The 25,117-nt window shown below is 42.8% G+C and overlaps 1 protein-coding gene across 6 annotated transcripts in view; it reads left to right on the top strand.

The window, feature by feature from the left end:
* Positions 1 to 2,805: 2,805 nt before the first annotated feature.
* The window catches only part of PTPRK (protein tyrosine phosphatase receptor type K), a 478,052-nt gene continuing 455,740 nt past the window's right edge, over positions 2,806 to 25,117 (top strand). For 2 of the 6 annotated variants that reach the window (XM_059700287.1, XM_059700286.1), the window contains exon 1: positions 2,809 to 3,164. In XM_059700287.1, the coding sequence (XP_059556270.1) occupies positions 3,068 to 3,164 (97 nt within the window). In that variant the 5' untranslated portion in view covers positions 2,809 to 3,067. Of the gene's footprint in view, positions 3,165 to 25,117 lie in introns of all 6 variants that reach the window. The other 4 variants (XM_059700289.1, XM_059700288.1, XM_059700290.1 and 1 more) reach the window with 3 other exon arrangements.

Raw genomic sequence — 25,117 nt, 5'->3', positions numbered from 1 at the left:
AACATCGATGAGAGAGAAACATCGATCAGCTGCCTCCTGCACATCTCCTACTGGGGATGTGCCCGCAACCCAGGTACATGCCTTTGACCGGAATCGAACCTGGGAACTTTCAGTCCGCAAGCCGACGCTCTATCTACTGAGCCAAACCGGTTTCGGCAACTTACTGTCTTTTAATAACTTTCGTTTCTAGTAGCTATGAGATATTCTATCCAGATAATGCTCATGAATCTGCCTATTGTTGGACATTTATATCATTTTTACTTTTCTCTTTTGTAAATGATAAATGTTATTGTGTATATAGCACTTCTCACATTGTGGATTATTTACCTAGAATAGCTAGTAAATTAAAGAATATGAACATTTTAGTGATGTTTAAATGTATGTTGATAATTTCTTCCTGTTATACCCAGTTTCTATTGATTGATGCATTCATTCTTTCAAATAAACAAAGACCTAGTAAGTTCCTAATATTTACCAATATGTGAAAGACACATTTAGTGTCTGCTCAAATGATTTTAATCCACATTAAATGCTGGCCAGCATTAGGGACAACCAAGGACAACTGGCTTGTTTTACTTGTTTAAAAGTTTTATTGCATTTCTTTGATTTTTAGTCAGAAGATATCCTTGCTAGTATGCTGATTCCTTTTGAGAATTTCCTTTCCCTCTCTGTTTCCTCTCCCTTACTTCTCACCCATATAAATGCTGTTGGGCAAATTACTCAGTCTGTAACTTTACTTCTGCATTGTCAAATGGGAGTAATAGCAGTAAAAATGTCATGGGATTGTGGTCTGAACTCAAGGAGACATTATATCTTCATGTTTCAATGATACATTATGCATCTTAAGTCAGTGCTTAGCACACTGTAAGCACTCTTAAACTTTACCTGTTACTGTTTTTACTTCTAGGATAGAGAAAGTGAAATCAATCATCCATCAGTTGACTGACAAAATGGGCAAGATAAGAACCATGTGGACTTTGCTGTACCACTGTATGCCAATTTTTAAACAAGCTTTTTGTGCGTTTAAACAAACAAATCTACCCAGTCATGACTTCCTTCACCTTTCTTTCAAGAATAGAAGAACAGATTAACTAGTATATAGATGGTGACTTTTTGTTTATATTTCATGAAGCATATTGTTGCTAAATTTTACAAAGTTCTGCTAAGTCCTTCAAAAGAAAAATATATATCCTTCAGTTTTTTGTCATCTAGGATTTAGGAATATTCTTTAATCAAAGAAATAAGAACAGCGATGTACTGACAATTGTAGGCTAATTAATTTTTTAAAAGTCTATGGTATGTCCTAAGGAAAAATGAACTTAACTATGCTGAATCAAATTGACAAGTGTCTGGCTAGTTTGCTAATGAGTCAGCCATAACACTCCAAATTCTGTTTAATCAAGCCTCTATTCTTACCAATTAAAAAAAGCCTTTTCCTTCCTGATTATATTTATCTAGACACACATACATATACACATATATGTATATACATTCCAGTTTCTCTCTCTCTCTCTCTCTCTCTCTCTCTATATATATATATATATATATATATATTCCAGCTTTATATGTAAACTGGAATATATGTATTCCAGTTTTGTCATAATCCTGGTCATTAATAGAATATATTTAATTTGAATAAGGAATGTATGTCTTGGTAAATTTTGCTATATTGAATTGAACATTACATTGTGTTGATTTACAAAGGCTAAAGATAAAATGTATATCTAACTGACAGATGTCAATTAATAGACTGTTTTAGGAATTGTATACAAGGCATCAATATTCTGAATGAAAATTGTGTATTCAATTGTGATCACAACTATTTGATATTTTACAAAAATGAATAAGTATGCACTATAGTTTTTTTTTTTTTTTTTTCCAGAAGCAAGAAGTGTGGCATATGGTGAAGCCACTTGGAGCTGCTGGAGAAATAGCCAACTGCAAAAATACTTTACCGTCATAATAGGCAAATAGCATTATTTTCCTCCGGATGAAATCATTCCTTGCTGTTTTCAATATCGGTGTAAAGTCCTTTGTTAAATACTTACGTCTTAAATAGCTACTAGATATTACAAACCAAACAAACCCCCTTTTCTCCTCCAGCAGACCTATGTGAAAGGAAAGGCTAGTAAGCCCCGATTCAGTTCTCAGGCTCTTCCTGAGCGAAGAAGTGCAAACAGGCCGGAAGGTTTCAGAACAACAGCGAAGTCAGTGAAGCAGAGAGCAAACCCAAAGATTCTGCAAGTGACAAATAAACCAGGAAGGAGACGTGCCAGCTGTTCACACTGGAAAGTTACCGTACGTGTATTTTGGTTCGAGTTTTATTTTTAATGACGATGGAACAGTAAGTTTTCTCCGGGGGAAGGTGTCTTGTTCCTTACACATGAATAAGCAGCAGGGAATTATCGATGCAGGTGGATGTGACTTCGGGCGCTCTACCCCCCTCCCACGCGCAGCCGCTCCGGTGGGACCTCCACCTGGGGGACCTGGGGGACCTGGCCCCAGCGCGCCTCTGCTTGGGCGGCGGCGGTCTGGCCACACGGCTTTCCAAACTCGCGCCTCTCAAACTCCCCTTTCTGGGAGCGGACGGCGACCCCGGCCGGGTCCCCTTTCCCGCCCGCGCTCCCTCCGAGCGGCGGCGGGCGGCGAACAAAGGCGGCGCGGGGCGCGGGGAGCGGGGCGCGCGGCCGGGCTAGCGCGCGTCCCTCCGGCAGGAGGCGGCGGCGCCGCGCCCGAGCCCGCATTCCTCCGAAGCGCCCGGAGCCCGCGGGGCTACGTCATCCCCCGGCTCCGCCCCCGTCCCTCCCCGAGCAAAGTAACTCCTGGCGAACAGGAGCAGCCTCCTCCGAGCCATGGAGAGCCGCCGCCGCGGCCGCCCGGCGACGCGAGCGACCTCGGCGCCCCAGAGGTAGTTTGGCGCCCGCCGAGCAGGGAAAAGTGCCGGCGGGCGGCTGGGGACCTCCCGCTCGCGCCCCGCGAGCCCCGGCCGGCACCCCAGTCGTGGATTTCGCGGCGATCCTCCGGGCAGCTCTTGGCAAAGCTGCTTGAAACTTCTCCCAAAGTCGACATGGATCCAGCCGCGGCGGCGCTGCCCGCGCTGGTGGCGCTCTGGCTCCTCGCCCCGTGGCCTCTGCTGGGGTCGGCCCGCGGCCAGTTCTCCGCAGGTGAGTGGCCCCGATGCCTGCCCGGGCCCCAGAGGGGTGCAGAGGCTGCTCGCCAGGGCCAGAGGCTAGGACTTGGGGGGAAGCTCTCTCGGCCCGGGGTCGGGGGGCACAGGGCAGAGGGAGAGATGTCCCCAGAGTTGGTGCCAGGTGGGCCCCGGGGCCCCGGGCTGGGCGCCACTCGGCGCAGGTAACTTTTGTCTCCGCGACCCATTGTTCCTCGCTGCGGGCGCGGGCTGGCTGGGCTGTGCGGGAGCGAGAGAGACATTGCTTTTCTCGGGAAACTGGAAGAAGCCCGGGTGTCCAGCGCAGGCTGCACGGAGCTGGGGGACAAGGGGGAGAAAAAGTAGTTACGACTCCGGGGACGGCGACTCTGTTGCCCGTGGCGCACGGTTGTTGCTGTCGGCCACCTGGGTGTGCAAGAACATTTCCCCGGGAAGCCACGGCCAGAAACGTGGAGGCTCGGAACGACTGACCTCGGCGCGCTTTGCCAGGTGCTTTTTGTCCCGGGAATAACCTCCCCTGACTATTGTCTAACTACTTCCCGGTCCCTGCCCCCGTCTCTCTCCCCTCCCCCGGCGTCCGGCAGCTCCTGGCTTTGCCCTTTGCGCGAGGGCACTGAGCGGAGCGGGTTCCGTGTGTTCATTGCATGTTTTGAAATAGGAGCCTAAGGATCCACGCCGAGCGGTCCTGGGCAGCGAAGGCTGGGAGTGGGTCCGGGGAGCCTGACCCCGGTGTCGGGGCACAGCCATGCCCGGAGCGGGTCTGGGTGACGGGGACTGCACATGATTGCCGCCCGCTCGGAGGACCCCAAAGGAGGGATGTGGCGCGGTCCCTGGGGTTACCTGGAACCCTTGGTAAAGCCACTTCGGGGAGTCCAGGAAAACCGGTCTCTCCCGGCCCCGTCCTGTGTTCCCTTCCAGTTCTGTGATCCTTCCCGGCGGTTGCTTCTTTCGTTCTCTCCTCTGGGGGCTCTGGAGTTTCACCAGGTGGACGCTGGGGAGCGGGCTCCCGGGCGCCGGTCTGCTTCCCGCCGATCCCAGCAACTTTCTGGCCCATCCCCCGGCTCAGCCTGGCTGGCGAGCGCATCTGCCGCCTGGTTGGCGGTGCAGATGGAGACGCCGAGGTGGCCGAGGGGCGCTGGAGAAGACCCGCGAAGCCACAGCCGCGCTCCTGGCGGAGGCCCTAGGACGCGGAGAACCAACTTACTTTGCACACGTCTGTTTCTCTCGTTGTTTTGGCTGCCCGGTTTCCAGGAAATAAACTCAGATCGTTGGGATCCGGAGTACTGTTTATTTCCCTTCCTTCCCCTCTCCCCTCTTTAGAACTCTATAAAAGGAGTTAAAGGATTCAGGCGTTGTCCACTCAGGCAGATGATGAAATGCAGCGTGTAGAGGAAAAGCTATGTATATGGGGGATGTATGCAGGGGACAATGGCTCTATGCAATGAATGAATGACCTGATGGCTTAGTTTAGTTCTTTCTGAAGTAAGCATTACTGCATACACCTGTGACATATATTGCCCATTAGTATCGGCACCTGGGACCGTGCTTGATCTAAGACAGTCACTGTATGCAGACAAGTTGGAGTGGGTATTGATTTCTCCACAGTGTTTATCCCTGCAGGGAGAGCCTATGGTTGAAAAAGCATGTAGTTTGTTCATTGAAAGTTTGAATTCTACCTTCTGCATGAATAAATTTACATGTATTATAGAGTTGCAACAGTTAATGTCTCAACAGCTGATGGCTGTATTTTCAGCAGTAAAGAAACTTTTCTTCTGTTTTCAAATGTTATTTACCCTTTTAACGAGAGAGTAAATATTAAATTTCCTCCAGCAGAATGTCCATCAGATATCTCTAATGAACAATTGTTTTCCTAGACATGCAGTTCAAGTAAGTTGACTAAACATGCCTGGTGTTTCTGTAGAGACAAAGCAAAACATTTGACTTTATATTACATTTTAAGTAAAAGAATGAGCAATCCTAATATGCAGTTCCCCCTGAACTGTATCTCAAAATTTTGCCACTCAGGATTTACATATTTGTCCAGAACTTAATGCCTTTGATTCCACAGTTTAAAGTCAGGTTGTGGATTTGCCTTTCTCCATAAATTAAAAGTTTATTTAGAAAAAAAAAAATCCATTTTCTAGCTATCATAAGTCAGTTGGTGTCCTATTGTATCAGCCTTTTTGGCAGTCAGATTTGTTGCATAGACATAGATTGAGATTGGCATGTGTTATTTCTTGCTGATTTTCTGATATTCTTTAAATGAGGAACTTTTATTTTGAGAGACATTTAAATAAAAGTGCTTTAAAGCCTAGAATGAATATGTATTAACAAAATTTTAAAATAACCTGTTTCGTGTATTTTTAAAATCATACCCATTTAGGCCAATTTAGCACTTTTAGATCATATGTGGTTTCTAATGTAGTAAATTTCAAAAGCAAATTTTGAAAAACAGGATTGTTAGATCTTTGATGTAGATACTCATCCGGTATACTTTGTTTAATCACAAATTTAAGAATATTTTCATCATTGTGACTTTAGTCTTAGCTTTTAGAGTTCAAGTGTAGAACTATTGCTTGGTGAGCCTCTTTCAAACCAGAACTGCCTATAAGTATCAACTTATATTTATATTCTTTCAACTTAATCTCTCACTTAAAATGAGAGATTTCCTCAGTGTCATATATTACATCTGGGGAAACGGAGGCATAGAAGCACAAAGATGTATTGAAGTTTATTCATTGGGTTATGTAACTGTCATTTCTTGATGTCATGATGTAAGAAAGTTTTCTGTACTAGGACTCTGATGACTGACAAACCCAGTCACAGATGAGGTAACTTAGAAACTCAACTTGCTCATCTGTAAAATGGGGATAGTAAAATGCATTCTGGCCTTTCCACATGGTTTTGATCAGGGTCATATAAAATAGATTATGTGAACTGGCACTGTAAATTATAAACCATTATGCAGCTGTCTGGACTGTAATCATACATTGAAGTAGCTATGTGCCTTGACTTCTGTCTTTACATACTCCTGCTCTATCTTCTAGTGAGTATAGGCTGTTCAGGTTGTTTCTCTGTGTGTCCCACTCGGCCAGGCACTTATTTTAATCATTATTAAACATCAACATCCTAGATTGGCCAGGCCATAATTTCACAGTGAGAAAAAATTATCTTTTAATTTTTACTTACCTCATATAAATCTTGAGTTAAATCTGGGGAAGAGTCATTATTGATATCCCTATATATTCTAGCTAATATATTCTAAGTCCATTTTCTTAGCTGTTAGTTCAATTAACTGTTGGTTGTTCAGCTTTTTGATTTCAGCGTGGAGAAAAATAGGCAGCTTTTTTGTTGCAGTCTTACCAGTGACCTAGAGAGGGACTATTGTCTCTCTGGTATGATGTGAGCCTGGAGTGCAGCTCAGGATGCTGCCTTGAATCTGATTCTGGCATGGCACACTGGAAGGGGCACTCACTGGGCTCCTTAGTCCCTGCCACTAAGCAGGGCCCCTTTCCTGGGATCTGACTCCTGGATGTCTTGGTAGGTGAAGTTAATATCTCTTACACGTATTTCCCACTAGGACATTATATCAGAGACAGCTTGTATTAAGGTTTACCTTTTGGTCTGGATTGGCCACAATCCATCAGTCTCTCAATTCATTAAAACTCCAAATTCTAAGCCTTAGCAATAAAGTGTACCTGGTTATTTCCGGGACTGGTCTTTGTCTCACTGGTCTTCTTATGTTCCACTCTGTTGATTTTCCTAGATTGCAAGATGTCATTTTGTGCCTGGCCTACCCAGACGGGAGAGGCAGCTCTGGCTGCAACTGGGCTTTGGCATGTGTGCTGCTGACAGCTCTTCTCTTTGTATTCATAAATGTGAATTTCAAAGATAAATCGGGCCCGGTGCCACTGCTCCCCTCTCCCACACTCCTTCCCACTCTTCTCTGGCAGCAACAAAGCCCCACATGCACGTACACAAAATCACAGCCTTTTTGTTTTTACCAAATACCTTCTAGTGCTGGGCGCTCTTAAAACGGGAAAATATGACTCAACCTCTACCCAGAGCAAACACCAATCCCCCTACCAAATCGTTTTTTTAAATATACTTTTATTGATTTCAGAGAGGAAGGGAGAGGGAGAGAGAGATAGAAACATCAATGATGAGAGAATCATTGATCAGCTGCTTTTTGCATGCCTCCCACTGGGGATGGAGCCCGCAATCCAGGCACATTCCCTGACTGGGAATCGAGCCATGACCTTCTGGTTCATAGGTTGACCCTCAACCACTGAGCCATGCTGGTTAGGCCTACCAAATTTTATATTTCTAGCAGTGATGGCTTACTACACATTATTATGGCCTTAAAAATTTTAATTCATGTAATAGGGTCCTGTTTAGAGAAACTGTGTTGTTGCCTTCTAGTCCTTTTGAAGTACAGGGTTCTAGGTCTGCTCAGGGTGGTGTTAAAGACAGTGTACAACGCGATAAGTATGCATCCGCTCCTCAGAGGCACAGAAGATGCTGATGTCATCTGTCCAGTGCTGTTCCCATTTCCCCTACTTGCTCTTTATGCAGGGCCGGAAGTCAGGGATTCTGGAAGACTAAGAGCAGGAAACAGAAAGTTTACAGATTGTTCTTAAAGAAAAAAACAAAGGATGCTGGGGGTATGTAGGCACATGTGTGAGTGTGTGTGTGTTTGATCTTTTATTTACTTTTCTAAAGAGGAAAAAAAGACTTACTCTGACTTGTTTATTGGAATCATCCTTTGCCTTTGTCCAAACACTTTCATTTCTAAAAATTTCCCTCTGTGTATTCCTCTCAGACTCTCCCCTTTGATCATGTATATTCGGCGTGTGTTCCTCTCTCAAATGGTGCTTCTCTTTGCCTAAAATGGCTATAATTGCTTTTGACTTGTTTTTTCATCAAAACTCATGTTGTTTGTCATGGTTACAGAATAATGGTATTTTATCATATCATGACATGTTTTAAACTGATATTTGATGACAAAGTGAGCAAGTACATCAATCAGGCTAATTTTTATTTCAATTAGAGCCAAAAAGAAACTTGCACACCCATAAAATAATTTTGTAATGTCACAAAAGATGTATTTGTTTGTGCTTATATAGCTCTGAATGGAAGAGAAATGTTATATTCCTTTTTGTAAATGGAAATAGAAATTTTGAGTGCCACATTGCTGGGTATTTTGAGATACATGAGGTAAGTTACATACAGCTATGCTTTGGAAAACATTTAAAAAATATGTTTGAATGTTTGATATCAATGCAAACTCTAGAGGTGGTTTATAAACTTTAAACTCCATCTTAATGAAAATGTGTTTAGGAAAAATTTTCTTAAAGAAACATAGTTCCCCCTGTAATGTTTTATTAGTTCCATAAAGATTCTGTTGTGAGAGCTATGTTTGCTTTCCTGTGGCATACTGGTGGGAATTCTTTTGGTTTGCAGCTAATATTCTAGTAACAAAACTGAATTTGCATAATTAAAAAAAACCCCAGTTTTGTTGAGGGTTGTCAGATTGTTGAGGTTCTGGGAAAACATCAGTTCGGGATGTAAAGATCGCATTGATCGCATTGTGGAACATTGCCATTTCCCCACTTAACTTAGTCCGAACGTTTTGGCATTCTTTTCTGTGTGTTGATAATCTATAAAAATTACAAGTGGCTTATTTTGTCACTTACCATTGTTTTAGGAGCAAATTAAGTAGTCCTTAATGAAATAATCCATGTTTCCACTTTATAAGATTGTAGAGTTCTGTTAGTAAAAATGATGAATATGGCAGTGCTGGTGGAACCTTCTCCAGGTATCATTCTAGAAATTATTTTACTAAGAGGAACTTGGAAATAAAGCCAAATAAAACAGTGCCTACTTGAGTTTGTTTGCATTTATTTGCTGGGAAAGGTGAAAGGTGTAAATATGTATTTACACACACATATACATACATTCATCTTAATAGTGATAGAACTTCAATGTCCAAAGGTTCAGGTTACCAGGAAGCTAAGGACATCTAGAGATGGGGGTCAAGCCCCTATACTTATATTTTTGAAAAGAATATTGGACTTAGGTAATTATTTTCTGTATTTCATAGATGAAAAAACTGAAATGGAAGATAAGTGAACTGTATAGTATATACTATACTATGCTCTACTTTTAATGAAAATATAATAACTCTCCTTCCAGATGGGAATCTATTTATATAAACCCTTCCCAGTGCAGCCTGCTCCTTAACCAGCTGGTTGTAGGCTGACTCTCCAAACCTGGTCCAGGGCAGCAGCTGACCAGCTATACAGAAATACTCCTAATCCTTGTTTGGCAGTGGGGTGACTTAGCAGCTGTAAGTGGCAGACTGGTCCTTGACATGATTTGCCTTAGGACCGTCAGCTAATTCAAGAGTAGAGAGGAAGCCTTTCTAAGCGCCCTCACTGCCCACCTAGGGGGTGATAGCTGATAACTTCATGGTCATTGGACCCCTCAATTGCAAAGGGCCCTAGACTTCTGCTACTGGAATTGTGTGGTTAGTGGACCAGCAGTATTCACTTCACCTGGAAACTTGTGATGGTCTTGTGATGACCTATCAGAGCCCACCCAGACGCTGCATTTTAATAAAATCTTCAGGTGATTTGCTTGAACATATAATTTTGAGAAACACTAGGATGACAAAAAACACACAAAAAACCCAACTCAGCTTGAAAATAATTGCCACATGCACTTTACTGTAAAATTGTAAGAGTATTGTGAAAGGATTAATTACAACATGAAACAGATTTCCCTGGAATTAATATTTCTGATCAGTATTTACTTAATTATAATTTAACACTCTACACACATCAAAACAACAATACTCTGCAGGTTTTTAAAGAGTACTCAGACAGTTTTGAAAGAAGGATTTTTATAAGAGAATAAAAATAAAGCTAAATAGTTTTGGTTATAAACTTGTTGTATAAGCATATTTGAAGGTAAACATATTATCCAAGGAGCCAAACATGATATATGCTAATCATTGATATGTGCATTTATATGTTGATACAGGAAATAGTATTCCCTCTGACATTACTAGTAGCGGCAGTTTCTTGTTTTATATTTCTCTTTTTTTTTCTAAGGATAATTTAAGTGTCTTTGTAATAAGGAGCTCATTGATAGGCCAAATATAGTGAATAGGAATGAGATAGAATACATTCACTACCACTGGAGTTCTTTTTGCTATGTTTTGTGTTCATATTTAAGAACAGAGATTCTTGTCAGTTCTCTCAAGAGAAAAATTATGATGTAATAGACAGTGCACACTATTCATGTCAAAACACAATTTTACTTGCATTTTATAGCTTGCTTTAGCATTCTTTTGGAAATGAATTCTCCCAGAAGACCTAATTGCCTTCTTATTAATGAGCCTGTAAGTGTGTTTTGTTACCATTTACTGTTCTAAATGTGTCTAGGTTTGCTGGTTGTTTCAACATTGAGGTCTGATTAAATCACAACTGCTATATTTGTTTTTGCCATTTGCTAGCGATTCAGAAAATACTGGCATAATGACACCATCATGGCAGAGACTAATGGAAAACAAGTAGTATAAATTAATGTTAACCCATAGTAGTTGGTTGTATTGTGCTATTATTGAGGCTGGAGTTTAGGGTCTGATACTGTAAATGAAAACCTGCTTAAACTGTATTGTTCAAAACATGAAAACAGTAGTTCTGGTTAATGAATAAGCTATAAGGCAAGACTTTTTACACTGACCTATATTAGATATTGGTGTTTAAAGGAAGAGGGTTCATTGAGGACAGATCAGTGTTAGAGAACTTGGTAATGGATAGAAGCTCTGAAAGGTACTTCCATACATGTTCAAGGGCCTTAGTGTCTGAAGGCTTTGACTTTTTACTTTTTCTAATTTTACTTAAAATTCTAGAACTTGACTTTTGTATTCTCTAATTTTATTGTTGTCAGCAGTAATCCAGTTTATCTATTCTCTTACACATTGGAGAGCAGAGATTTCCTGAAAGCAATTGCAAAAACAATAGAAGCTGCCATTTATTGAGTGCCTATGACCTTCCAGGTCTTATGATCAATGTTTTACATAATTTTAAATTCTCATGATAATTCTTTGATATTGAAAGCATCTTCATTTTGCAAACTGAGGCCAAAGAGAGGTTAAGTAATACCTTGCCTTAGATGACAGCATGAGGAACTAGTAGAGCCAAATTCATTATTGAGTATATACACATATGTAACAATTAGACATGTTTTGGGTTGCATATTGTCAGAAAGTGCAACCCAGACTGCTTGCAACAAAAGGGGAATTTATCGTGTCCTCCAGCTGACAGTCAAGATGGAGCTTGACTTAGGAGTTCACATAATTCCTTTGAGACATGCTCTCTCTCTGCCTGCTCAACTTAGTTCGGGGGAGGGAGGGGGGTGCTCCAGGACCTTTGTTCTGAGGGCCCATATTTAGAGACCAGGTAGGTTCAGCAGCTCCCAAGCCACAAGATCCAGGTTCTAGTCCGATAGGAAAATATGAACTTATGTGCTGGTTGCACCTGAAAAGGCCCTGAGGTTCACTCTGAATCAAGTGGATCGTGTGTCCAGCCCATGACTGGGGGAAAGTCTGTGTGCTGTAGGTCCTCAGCCAGGTCATATGGACTGGTGTGTGTGTGTGTGTTGGGGGGGGAGGGGTGGTGGCGGGGGGGGGGGGAGGAGAGGGTAAAGGGGTGAGGGGGTGGTGGAGGAATTTGGATCAAACCATCAGTTGTCAACATAGAGGGGATTGGGTTGTGGAAAGGCAACCAAACTACTGTCTGCTTGTTAAATAATGTGTGAGCAATAAAAGCAAAGAAAGAGGAAGTTGCCACCTGTGGGTATTTATAATCCTTCTGAGGGGAAGGAAGGAGATGGTAGGGAAAAGATAGATCAGATGGTTCTCAGCTCTGGACCACTAGGTGGTAACATCAGGAAGACATGGTGGCCTCAGCCTTAGTCTCCGAGGGGAGTCTCCAAGGGGAAGGGGCTGGAGGAGGACTAGAGGCAAGAGGCAAATTGCACATGGACATTACAGATGAGCTGTTAATAATTTAGGGAATTTTTTTTTTGGGGGGGGTTTCCCTTTTAAACCCTGATTTAAAGTACACATCCTATCTAATAAAAGAGAAAAATGGTAATTGGTGTACGACGATACCCTTTTCATTGGCTAATCAGGGCTATACGCAAATTAACTGCCAACTAAGATTGGCAGTTAACTGCCAACAAGATGGCGGTTACTTTGCATATGTAGGCACAATGCAGGGAGGCAAAAGGGAAAGCAGGAAGAAGCCCCCCAGCCATGATCGGAGAATCAGGCGCCTTTGTCGCCCTGGCCAGTGATAGCAGGAAATAGGGGTGGAGCCAGCGATGGGAGCTGGGCATGGTTGAAGCTGGCAGTCCCAGGAGCTAGGGGTCCCTTGCCTGGGCCTAAAGCAGAGCCCACGATCGCGGGGCCGCTGCAGCTGCGGGTCCCTGCTGCCCGGGCCGGACGCCTAGGCCAGAGGCGTTAGGCCTGGGCAGGGGCAGAGCCTGCAACCGCGGGGAGCTGGGGGTCCCCTGCCCAGGCCTGACACCTCTGCTGGAGGCCTCAGGCCTGGTCAAGGGGCCAATCCGATGATGGTGATCGGAGGGTGATGAGGGTCAACTCCTCTGGCCGAGGCGTCAGGCTTGGGTGGGGGGTGGAGCAAGCGATCAGAGGGAGATGGGGGTCCCCTGCCCAGGCATGATTCCTGGGCCAGAGGCCTCAGGCCTGGGCGGGGGCCAGAGCCAGTGATTGGGGGGAGATGGGGGTCCCCTGTCTAAGCCTGACACCTCTGGCGGAGGCGTCAGGCCTGGGCAAGGGGCCGATCAGGCGATCGGAGGGTGATGGGGGTCAACGCCTGAGGGCTCCCAGTATGTGAGAGGGGGCAGGCTGGGCTGAGGGACACTCCCCCCCCCCAACACACACCCAGTGCACGAATTTCGTGCACCTGGCCCCTAGTTTTATTATATTCATTGTCTTAGTGTTGAATAAGTCCAACATTAAAAATGGACAGAACTTTGCCCAAAGTCATACAGCTTGGAAGAACTTGAGTTCAAACTCAAGATTTCTATTTTTGGTCATTGTTGTTACCACATACACATGTTTTTGCTTAATGGTAATTTATATAGATAATTATTATTCAAGGTATTCTTTAATCATTTTGTTTTACAATCTGAAGTTGTAAAACACTGTTTCCAAATGCAAACCTGACTTAATGATTGGCTTTGTTTAGAACAGTAATCCAAATATGAGGTGATAATATTTGATATCTCAGAGAAGAACTGCTTATTTGCATGTATACATGTATTTATTTTTAACAGAAGCCAGAGGGTAAGCTAAGCTGTGACAAATGATCCTAATTGAATAAAACCTAGTAACTCTTCACTTTGGAAATTAATTTTGAAAAACTCCAGAGGTGGAGGTAAACTTGTTTATGATTTTGACCTTCTCACCTCTCTTCTGCCTAACTTTATGACATCTGAACAACATGGGATATTCGCCAGAGTGGCTGTAAGGAGGTACTGAATAATGAATAAAATGTAGAGAAGTAGCAGCTCTTGGCCCAGCCCTCCCTTCCTCTCCAGTGAGAGATTTAGCTGGCCTGTAGTTGGAGACAGGTCTGTGCTAGTGGCCGAAAGCTGGGCGTGACGGGGCCCAGGGGCCCAGATGTGGCTGCGCCAGGTTGGAGCAGTGTAACTTCCCCAGGCACTTCCAGGGCTGCTAATGGCCCTTCTCTGGCCAGAGTAGCTGGCCTGGCACAGAGGAGGCAAAGACTTCCCTCGGGGAGGAAGGCTTATTGGCGTCAGCAGGTTTTTTTCCTTCTGCCACTGGAGGTTTATTTTTACACACCTTTGTCTACTACCCTAAAAAATTAATAAACTGTTATTGTTCTCCTGTGTGTTGTCTACTTTCTTTGACTTTTTTTTATAACCTCGTGTTATAGCTTTATCAGGTGTGATAACTGTGACTCCTGAATGATGACATTTGTAATAATTTTTCTAATATCCTGTCTGGTTGGAGCACAGTGCTATCCAGCGCTGCCTCATTATTGCTGCTTTATCTAAACTCACATTTAAATACTTAGGAAATATACACAGTGAAGGGGTTGGCAGCAACCTGCTTCAGAGAGAGCAAAACGCTTGCGTAGAGATCTGTGTATGACACCGTTTTCGTTCAGAGCATTGGGCTTGCTGTAAAACTGCTCCAGTCTTAGTGGTCACGTTGAGGCTCTGCAGTTTGGAGGTAATTTCTTTCTGCTTCATCCTTAATGGCCTTATCACTAAAATGGGGATATTGCAATCAAAGGGATTTTAATCTCTTCTCCAGTTACTCAGTAGGACACTTTTAAAGGCAAAACGAGTAATACATGTGAAAGTACTTTTTAAAAATAATTGTAATATGTAAATATTTTTGTTGGACATATAAATGTTAGTAATACAGGAATTGAAGGCACAAAGTATATGCTAAGGAACGGAAATGAGAACAATAGATGCTTTGTATATTTGTGTGCCTAAGTTATACATTGCCTGTCTAAATTGTTTACATATCTGAGTTTTGGGGGAAAGCGAGGTGATTAAAGAAGAGTCAGTAAAGTTCTTGTGAGCAATGAGTAATATTTTTATGTATCGTAAAACGCAGCCCCCCGAATTCATGTTCGTAAAGACTATGTGATTACATTGAAAAACGGTAAGCATCTTGTAAGGACTGTGATACTATATGGCAAGTTGTGCGTATAGTTTTTCTTTTTGAATATTTTCATGAAGAGATTAAAAAACACCCTTGCTGTTCCAGCTTGTTTGCCTAGTTAATGGGAGCGTGATTCTGATAAGGTTTGTGCCCCTGTATTTGTTCTTCTACCCCACATATTTGAGCATCTATGATGTGCCTCTGCTGTGTCAGGCCCTGGGTATGCTGGCAGGTGAGCCAGGTATTGTCCCTGTGCTATGGGAGCACATGTGACTTTATGACTAGGCAGGGCGTGGTACCCTTAGAGCAGCTCCATATCTAATGATTAACAGGTGCGCCCGGGGCTATTTTGTAACCGATCTTACACCTGTGTCTTGGCCAGTCTCAAAGCGCAGCCTGTCTCTTGGAATTTGCTGGTCCACTTTGGAACTTGCCTGGGTTAATACAGTGCATCGGCAGTCTTTCCATACCCTTGAGCCTGCCCACAAAAAGCTGGAAGCCTACCAGAGAAGGACGCAAAAATGTGCCACAGTGATCGTAAAATTCCACCAAATGGAATTTCCCAAAAGTTGAGTAATCAGAGTAAACAAGATGGATGGAGGAGAGAGCACATGTGCTTTCTGGAGGCTCCCAGTGACTTGCTCTCCCTCTGCAAACAGGATCAGGAAGGTTTCCAGGGTGAGGTGGGGGTGGGGTGGGGAGGAAGCTCCACTTAGAGGACTGCGTGTGGAGGTGCATTCACAGCGTGAACATTCATATGCAGAGAGCCCCTGGTTGTTTGGCTGCAGATTCCTGTTTGCTGTGACCTGCAGATGCTTACCAGCTGCTGCTGTTGTCCAGATTCTTATCAGCGTTCTCCCAGCCGCTTCAGTGGAGTGGGTTGTCCAGAGCAATGGACAGCTGTGAGAGAGGGAGGCCAGAGACCAGCGGAGAGATGGGGTGGCCTGGCATCTGGGTGGACCTTGACCCTCAGCACCTGCACCTGCACCTGTACCGGAAGCTGGCAAATTGCATTCCTGGGGCTTTGGTCATTCATTTTGAAGGGGGACAACAGCATTGTCATTTAAATACGCCCATTGCCCTACCAGGAAATGGAGATTTTTGAACCTCTGGGTTAAAGAAGGCCCACATGGCGTGCAGTGTGTGAGTTAAGGAGAACATTTAATTTGGGAGATGTGCACATTGTTTTCTAAGCAAAACCAACATTGCCAAGCTTCAAAAATAGAAAGTTAGGAAACTGTCTTGTTTTAGTCGAGTCAGTCACATTCGGTGCCCGTTTTATCTTTGAGCAGAGGACACTCAGGAAATATAACTTTAAGATCACAGACTTAGGAACCCGACGGCCTACTGAGGGTGACTACCGGTTCCAACATAGTCCTGCTACTCAGTCTAACCACTTGCCTTCAGCTTCCACATCCGTAAAACGGAGTACATTCACGTACTTATCCTGGATGTTTGTTTTGAGGAATACGGAATGAAAGTGCTGGAAAGAGTGCCTGGCACACTAATAACATTCATTCAGTTTCAGACAGTTTGGAGGAGGTGGCGAATTTGGGGCATTCATGAAACTGCTTACCCTCTGGGGGGACTGAATCTCAACCAAAATATGAAACCTTTAATGGGGGAGTAAGATTTCAAAGGGAGTTGACCAGAAAGCTGGAAATCTGAGTGCGATCTGTACTACTTCTAGAAGTGTCTTGTCCATTCCACCCCAGGGATACATCCAGTGCGGGAGCGGCACTCAGATTTCCAGATGATACCATTCGCGGACGGGAGGAGATGCCGCCTTAGCTCCCAAAGAACGTTGTTCCCCCAGAGGTTAGAGAAGGAGGAGAGGAGATCTGCAGGCCTGTTTGCATGGGACTGACAGAGGCTAAGTAAACGCACACTGACATTTAGAACATTGTTTACCTATGAATTCTAGATGCTGTTTTTTGCTTTCTTTTTAAAGTTTGCTGCTGAAATTTAATCTTTGTCAGCCCAGGTAGTTTCAAATTCATTTAATCCCCAAGCCACCGTCCACAGGGTAGAGTCATTTTAGAGTCCTGTGCTGTGGCGCCTGAGGCTGCCTAACCTTTCCACCACTGGTAGCTCAGGGGCAGAGTTGCTTCTGGGAGAGGCAATGAAGAGGGTTTCATGTTGGATCCAAGCCACAGATTTTCTATACCCTTTCACCTTCTTACGCCCTCTCTTCTGGCTGTAATGGGAACAGTCTTCCCTTTTTCATGTGTTATAGTTAGGAAAATATTTGCTCTCCAGATATAATTATCCACTTTCTTATCAGAGAAGCTCTTTGCACTGTAGGTTTGAATATCACCAAAATAAATGTGTTAGGTCTGATCAAGTAATTGAATGGGTACCCCCTCCCCTGGGAACTGACCTTGAGACCACTTCACAACCCACATTCCCTTCCCCTTAGACCACATTCCATCTGCTAAGATCTTTATCTTTCACCTCAGGACCCGCCCAGAGAATTCTCCGCCCAGAAAAAGGCCTCCTAGAGTCCTTTAAAACCTCTGACTCCCTGCCCCTGCGTGCTGGCGTCATTTGGGGGCTTAGCCCATCTGGTTTTCCAGATGACCTAATAAATCATAATTCTTTGCCCCTTTTGGCCTCGTGCTCTCCTCCTTCGGTGACCCTGACAAAATGCTTTTATAATTTTCCATTGAACATAATTTTGTATCCTGTCTGGATGTTCCTGATACAGGGGTGGGCAAAAATAGGTTGACAGTTGCATTGCAACATCCTTTTGAGTTAACAGGGCTATTATAACAACCACTAGAGGCCCGATGCATGAAATTCGAGCAAGAGTAGGCCTTCCTTCCCCTGGCTGCCGGCAACTGCACCGGCACCCGCTTCCCTCTGGCACCCGGGACCGGGTTTCCCTCGAAGCCCCGGCTTCATCCAGAAGGACATCTGGTCTAATTAGCATATTGTGCTTTTATTATTATAGATTATAAATTCCTAACTGGGCAGGTCAGGATGGGTAGTTGTGCCCCAGACCTATAACTTCTCCAGTGAAAGGTTAAGCCAGGCCTGTCCATTGTTCTGTGCATATAGGTTAACACAACTTTGAAATGATAGAAGGGGTAACCATCCTAAGAAAGCATATGCTCTTATAATCCACTCCCCACCTTGCTTTCTTCCACCTTCATGTAATCTTCCTTAGTTCCTCCCTTAATTTCAAATGCATAAACAACAACAACAACAAAAAAAAAACCCAAGAAGACACCAACAACTGCAAAACTGTTATTCTTGGTAGGATTGAGATCTTGCTTCCTGGCAATTGTCGGTGTCAAACTTTTTAAATCTTTGTTTCTTACATTGAGAATTTAAACTTAATATACACAGGAACTATACATTCTACCCTGTGTGGTTCAGCCTGTGGCTCCCAGCCTTTTTTCATGAAGGCAATGGAGAGGTCCTTAAACCAGCAAGTGTGGCAGCAGGTAGCTCCAGAGGACCCAGGCCCTCTGTCTGACTCTGTGCTCCTAAGGTAGTCTCTGAGATTGAGCAGAGGAGCTCCTGTCTTTTCCTAGCGTTCTTTTCAGGAATGCAGATCCCTGGTGAGGCCTGGGAATTGCTTTGAGGCTCGTTTTCACTCCTTAATCTTAGATAGAGGACTCCATGGGCGTCACTTTGAATTTCCCACAGGTACATACCATTCACTTGAGTACCCATTGAAGATCTTTTCTTGTCTCTCAGCAGTTTAGAGAGTCTGGATACCAGTAGATTGAGGCCCTTGGTTCACCCCCACCACTCACTTGTAATTATGCCATAAACTTCCCCAGTTGCCAACTTTGTAGAAAAGCATGTGATTTTATTAAGGGTATCAAGTAAAGGGAGGGGAGAAAGGAGGGGTAGAATGTCATGTCAGCATTTACCTGCTCAGGTGCCAATGCTTTTCAAACAGTAAGCGGTTTCTTTGAGGTGGAAATTTTTGTTGTTATTGACACCCCCATCTGTTGTTGGGATTACAGCGACATCAAGTATTGTTTTTATGTGAGCAATGACAAAAAAGATATATCTATTCTATACTTTATTGCAATAGACTTAAACTTTAGTGATAGCATGTCAAACGTAATATATTTTCGAGCTTGTCAAAATAGGTGATACCAGTCTAAATTATTAGCACTTTCTTTTGGGCAATACCTTGTTGGGGCAGGCAGAGTTGATTTGTGAATACATATGATTGATTAGGATCCCTTTTAGGCTGTTAAGCAAGAGACCTCTTCATTAAATAAGACGTGAATGGATGGAAAAAAAGGGGAAAAAAAGATGTGTATGACAGAGCTTGTCGCATTCCTTTCATGTTAATTTGGTTAAGTTCAAGCACAGGCATACTTTGCTATCCTGTGCTTCATGGACGGTGTGTTTTTACAAACTGAAGGCAGTACCCTCTACCAGCAACAAGATTACGACTTGCTTCATTACCATACTCGCTTTATTGTGGCGATCTGGAACTGAACCCGTGGTATCTCCGAAGTATGCCTGTAATTCATGAATGTCCATTTTCTGCCAGGCAGTGTGTTTAGAACAGAAGGCAAAAAGATGAAAACATTGACTAAGTACCTGCATTCCAGGACATCACAGACTAGTTGGGGGAGCTGAGAAATAAGTTGTAAATCAGAGTGGGAGGTACAGTGGGAGTACCATCAGCACACTGGGGAAAGGATAGTCACTCACTCCTGATGTGATTACTTAGGCCTTTCTGCATCAAAAGATCATCGATCACAAAATTCCCAAGAGTGGGCACATAATGCTGTTAAAAAAATGAGGGAGTGATGGTGATGGTGGGAAATGTTTAACAATCAAAATCTTAAAAGCAACAACAACAAAACCACCCAAGTTCAGGTTTGAGCATTTGCCAGTTTCCACCATGTAAATACTCCCAGTATGTCTGACTTCACATGACCAATGTGACACCATTGAACAGAGTTGTGGAGAGAAGTGTAGTAACGCGCCATTGTGCAGTATTTCCACCATACAGTTAAGAGAGAAGTAAAAATCCTCAAGGACATAAATATAACATAATCATAATAAAATATAGTAAAACTAGAGGCCCGGTGCACAAATTTGTGAATCAATGGGGTGCCTCGGCCTGGCCTGCGGAATCGGGCCGAAACTGGCTCTCCGACATCCCCCGAGGGGTCCTGGTTTGCAAGAGGGTGCAGGCCAGGCTGAGGAACCCCACTGGTGCACGATCAGGGCCGGGGAGGGGTGTGGGAGATTGGCCAGCTGGGGAGGGACCGCGGGAAGGCTCCAGGGGATGCCCGGCCTGTCTTGCTCAATCCTGATAGGCTGGACCCCAGCAGCAAGCCAACCTACTGGTTGGAGTGTCTGCCCCCGGTGGTCAGTGCATGTCATAGCGACTGGTCAACCAGTCTACTGTCCACCCCCTGGTGGTCAGTGCATGTCATAGCAACTAGTCAACTAGTCAACTGTCTGCCCCCTGTGGCTAGTGCACATTATAGCCAGCGGTTGAGCGGCCTTTGCATATCATTAGCATATTACGCTATGGTTGCATATTAGGGATGACCTGACAACTGGGCTCTTAGCATACTAGGCTTTTATTGTGTAAGATAATTAGGAAGTGATGACTTCTGAGTTACTACTTCTGTTTTAAGTATAATTTATTCGAATGTAAGTTTCTTTCATTTGTTTTTTAAAAATGGTTGTGATTAACACCTGGCTTACAAAATCGCTGAAACTTTTAACACTCGACTGTCAGGAGCTGGTGTGGACTGGCTCCAGCACACCACTGAATGCATTATGATCTTGGATATGAGTGTGAGGGGTCTAGTGAGTGAATTCTCTTTAATTATGGGCCCTTCTACAGTACTCTCCCAACAGAGCAGAATTTGGTGTGAGAAAGGCTAGTCCACGTTGAAACCCATCAGGGAGGATTTAGTTATCAATAAGCTTTGGATTCATTGATATAAAATGCAGATATCAGAAGGCTTTTGAAGCATTCATTACAGAACCGAGTCTTAGGAAAAGTCCGAAGAACACTGTCTTTCTGCTTAACTCAAGTTTCTCACTGCACAGGAAGAATATCTTTGGTCCAAGGTGTGTGGTGTGAGTAGTTGAACTCTCCTTAAGGACTGTTTACTTAGATCCCTGCTAAGTCTACTTAAAGAGTAAGCTTTTAAATGTCTTTGAATTATGTACCTTTTCATGCTAAGCACCATCTTTTCCAGAATATTACACAGTAGGAAGTGGGTTTCCAGCCAGTATAGCTTGATTATTATTATATAATCCTTGAAATAACACACCAGTAATGGTTCACAAGTGCACTCAGCATTTGAGTTATTCAGAAATATTGGAAGAATAAACATTGACAGTGACAGTGAATGGATTTGAATCCCATTCTGCTATACATTGCTGCGTTGATGGATTTTTGGTGTATATGAAATGAACATTTATAAAAATCTACCTTTAAAAATAAACATATTTTTTATTATAAATTTATTTGAGCTCTAGGTTGAATCTTTTATTATTTTCCACGGAATTCTCAACTATCAACTGAAGTTACTTCTGATTATTTTACTTGATTTAAAAAATTATAATTTAATCTCTACCAGTGTTACATGGGATGTTGTTTTTACACTTGCTCTTATAGCATTTATTTCTATAGGACAAAAATATTTCAAGTGCTAAAAAATGTCCTGTGGGTTAATCCTGCAAGGCTAAATCAAAATTCCTGTGCCCCGAATGCCTTTGTTAGGCAAAGCCTACAATGCAGTTATTCCCTAAAAGTAAGATATTCATATTTTAGACTATTTTTAAAAATGTTGATTGTTAATATGTTGTGTGTGCATACTTTTTTCCTTTTGGTAGGAGCCTGTGTGTGTGTGTGTGTGTGTGTGTGTGTGTGTGTGTGTGTGTGTTGAGTTGAATAATATATGACAAGTCCCCAAGTCACTTATTTTGGCAAAATGGATTTCTCTATGATTTTTCTCTGCATATTTTACATAAAATCTTTCATCTTATATCTGGGGGAAAATTATCTTCCCTCCTATAAGAACAATTTCAAGAATTTGGAAACATTCCAAACTTTACAATTTAAAACTAACTTCTATAACAGAATTTACCCAGTCTGTTCAAAACAAAATATAGATTTTAATTCTTCTGAATTACTGGTCTTTCTTGAAACAAAGTGGGAGAGGAGATAAGAGAAGCATTACTTAGTGTTAAAGGCGTAGTACTAACTTAACTGGACCTTTTGTTTTTTTCACACTTAAATATGCTTATAGGAAAGAGGCATATGTTAATATGAACTCCCAGGGATGTAGTTAAGCTGTCAACTTCTGTTTGATCTGGAATGAGTAGACTTGAGTTTATATTCTCTTTCTTTAATGCCTGTAATACTGTAGTAATTCATTGATTTCAGGATGATTGCTGAATTAGCTAAGCATCATCAAAAATTTAATTATGCTAGTTATATTGTAATTCATGAGGTTGGAAAGCTTACCGGTAGTGGCCACAGTGACTGAAATGAAAGGACCCCACCAGACCCCCAATTCTGAGGTAAGCACATGATTACATTACCCAGAACAACCCATTTTTTTTTTTTTTTTAGTATCTGTTTTTGACAGGCTACTTCTACTTTGAATTACTTTGTATGTCAACACTGTTTATTCAGCAGGGACTAATACAGATCTTTAATTCATTTCTCAGTGTATTTAGTCACTTCTTCTTTGAAGCCCGATGACATGATGCAACAGTACGTGGGTTTACCTGATTCTGTGTCAGAAACAGAAGCCATTGGAATCTATTTCTTTGGGCTATTTACATGCCTTGTCTAGACTGTCATTTCATGGGCAAAACATAAATCCCTTTTTAATGTTTTAGGTCCACTAACCTATAGTGACATTTATTTTTAAAAATATTATTTTCTGGCCCTAGCCGGCTTGGCTCAGTGGATAGAGCATCAGCCTGCGGACTGAGGGGTCCCAGGTTCGATTCCAGCCAAGGGCACATGGCCTGGGTTGCGGGGCTCGATCCCCGGAAGGGGGTGTGCAGGAGGCAGCCGATCAATGATTCTCATCATTGATGTTTCTCTCCTTCTCCCTTCCTCTCTGAATCAATAAAGAAATATATTTTTTAAAAAATATTACTTTCTGTAGCCATCGTTTTAGTGTTTACTGGGTTTAGCTCTGAGCTAAGTACTTTATGGGCATCAGCTCAGTCTTTTCAAACTGCATGGAACCACCCATTTTGCGGGTACAGATTCAAATCAGTGGGTAGCAACCAGCTGTAAAATCATGAAATAGAAGAGAATGTAACAACAACAATAATAAAAATAAGCATATATCTTATAGTGGAAGTAGTATTTCATGAAATGTTGCTTTTGATTAAATGATTTATACATCTTTGTGTCCCCTTGCACTGAGTCACAGTGGGAAATGAATTTCTCATTGCATTGCAGATCTCACCAAAACAGCAGGAAAGCACCACACTTTTTCATATAATGTCCACCACTGTCCCAAGGTCAGTAGTGACATGCTCAAGGTCACATGGTTTATAAACTCCAATATTATTCTTCCACTGTTATGTTCTGGCACTTCTGGTGGATTTATGAAGAGTTGGCTTACTTTAGTTAGTAGGTGATTTAATATACTTGGGCCTGTTTCCTTATTCTCAGTGTGGGGACAGTGCCACCACCACCCTAGTTACAGGATTAAACAGGGTAATTTATGTGAATAAGCTTTACCAACCTTGAAGGAGCTGTGCAGATGTAACTTATTATTGCAATGACTTGTTCATTGGTTCTTCAAGCACTAACTAACAACCATGTTTGACTGGGGATGGTTGGATTAAGGCCTTGTATTTATCTACAGCTCAGTGTTTCGTGAGTGAAGATCACTCCTGTTGAGCACTGTTTATAGTATTTTGCTTCTTGTTTATGGCTGGATGTTGTGGTAAATAAAGAAGCTATGATTGCTATTTACATTTACTTTACCTATTTTGGTGTTACTCTTGACAAAACAACAGAAGGCAAATGTATTTTGGACATATCTGTACAAACCCATTCACATTTGTTTTCAAATAAACTTGCATCTTGAGGTAAAAAAAGCACACACACTATGTCAATAAAACTTGATTTAAAAAAAATTGAAATACCCATGATGATACTCAATAGAACATCTAAAAAATTCTGAGTGGGAAAGCTAGCCAAGACTAAAAATACAACAACAAAGGAACACAACACAAACACAAATCCTCTCATTTATTGGACACTTGTAGTGGAGGTAATTCAGTAAATAAAAGTATCCAGCAAAGTAGCTGTCTGCCTGTCTTCTATCTTTCTGTCATTCTCTCGCTCAGTCTTTCCATCTATGCAGCTGGTAGCCAAACTTTTTGTTAAGACACATTTTTATTCCACATTTATTCTGTGGCTTAATTCCAGGATGTAATGATAAAAATATAGATATTTTGCATTTTGTATGTCAGTATGGTATAACCTCCTAATTCAAAATACTTCCCGAAGGCTTAGGGTTATGAATACTATCACGTTTAAACCCATTTCTCAACCTTTAGAGGAACAATGTAGTTAACTGGACAGAGGAGCATTGATGCCTCTTCTCCAGCAGCCCCTTAGTCTAGTCTTACTAAAAGCAGAGGAGGATATTGGGATGCAAATTAGGTAGCGGAAAGGCTCTGTGCCAAGTGTTGTTTATTGAACTGATGATCAAATGTCCCCCCAGTGGGTTGGAGGGAGCTGGTTACTTTGAGTGAGGAAGAGCCTGAGGCTGAGATTTCTCAAAGAAATACCCAAATGTAGCTCTAGCAGGTTTGGCTCAGTAGATAGAGCATCGGCTTCAGGACTGAAGGGTCCCGGGTTTCATTCCAGTCCAGGGCACATGCCTGGGTTTCTGGCTTGATCCCCAGTGGGGACTGTGCAGGAGGCAGCCAATCAATGATTCTCTCTCATCGTTGATGTTTCTATCTCTCCCTCTGCCTTCCTCTCTGAAATAAAAAATACATATGTTAAAAAAAAGAAATATCCAAATATACTAGTAGGTCCCCTGGGTCCCCAGCTGGGAGGGGGAGGCCTGAAGACCACTCCGGCTCCTGCATCCCAGGTTGAGAAGACCACCTGTTTTGGAACTGGGAACAGTCTATGGTTTGGAAGTTAGGATCCTTGGAATGGAAGCTGGGCTGTTATTTACCTTTTAAACTATTTGACAGGAAAGAGAGTGTTAAGGAAATAG

Source organism: Myotis daubentonii, chromosome 6 (genome assembly GCF_963259705.1).
Source record: "Myotis daubentonii chromosome 6, mMyoDau2.1, whole genome shotgun sequence".
Lineage (NCBI taxonomy): Eukaryota > Metazoa > Chordata > Mammalia > Chiroptera > Vespertilionidae > Myotis > Myotis daubentonii.
This window is presented reverse-complemented; position numbering and strand designations above follow the sequence as displayed.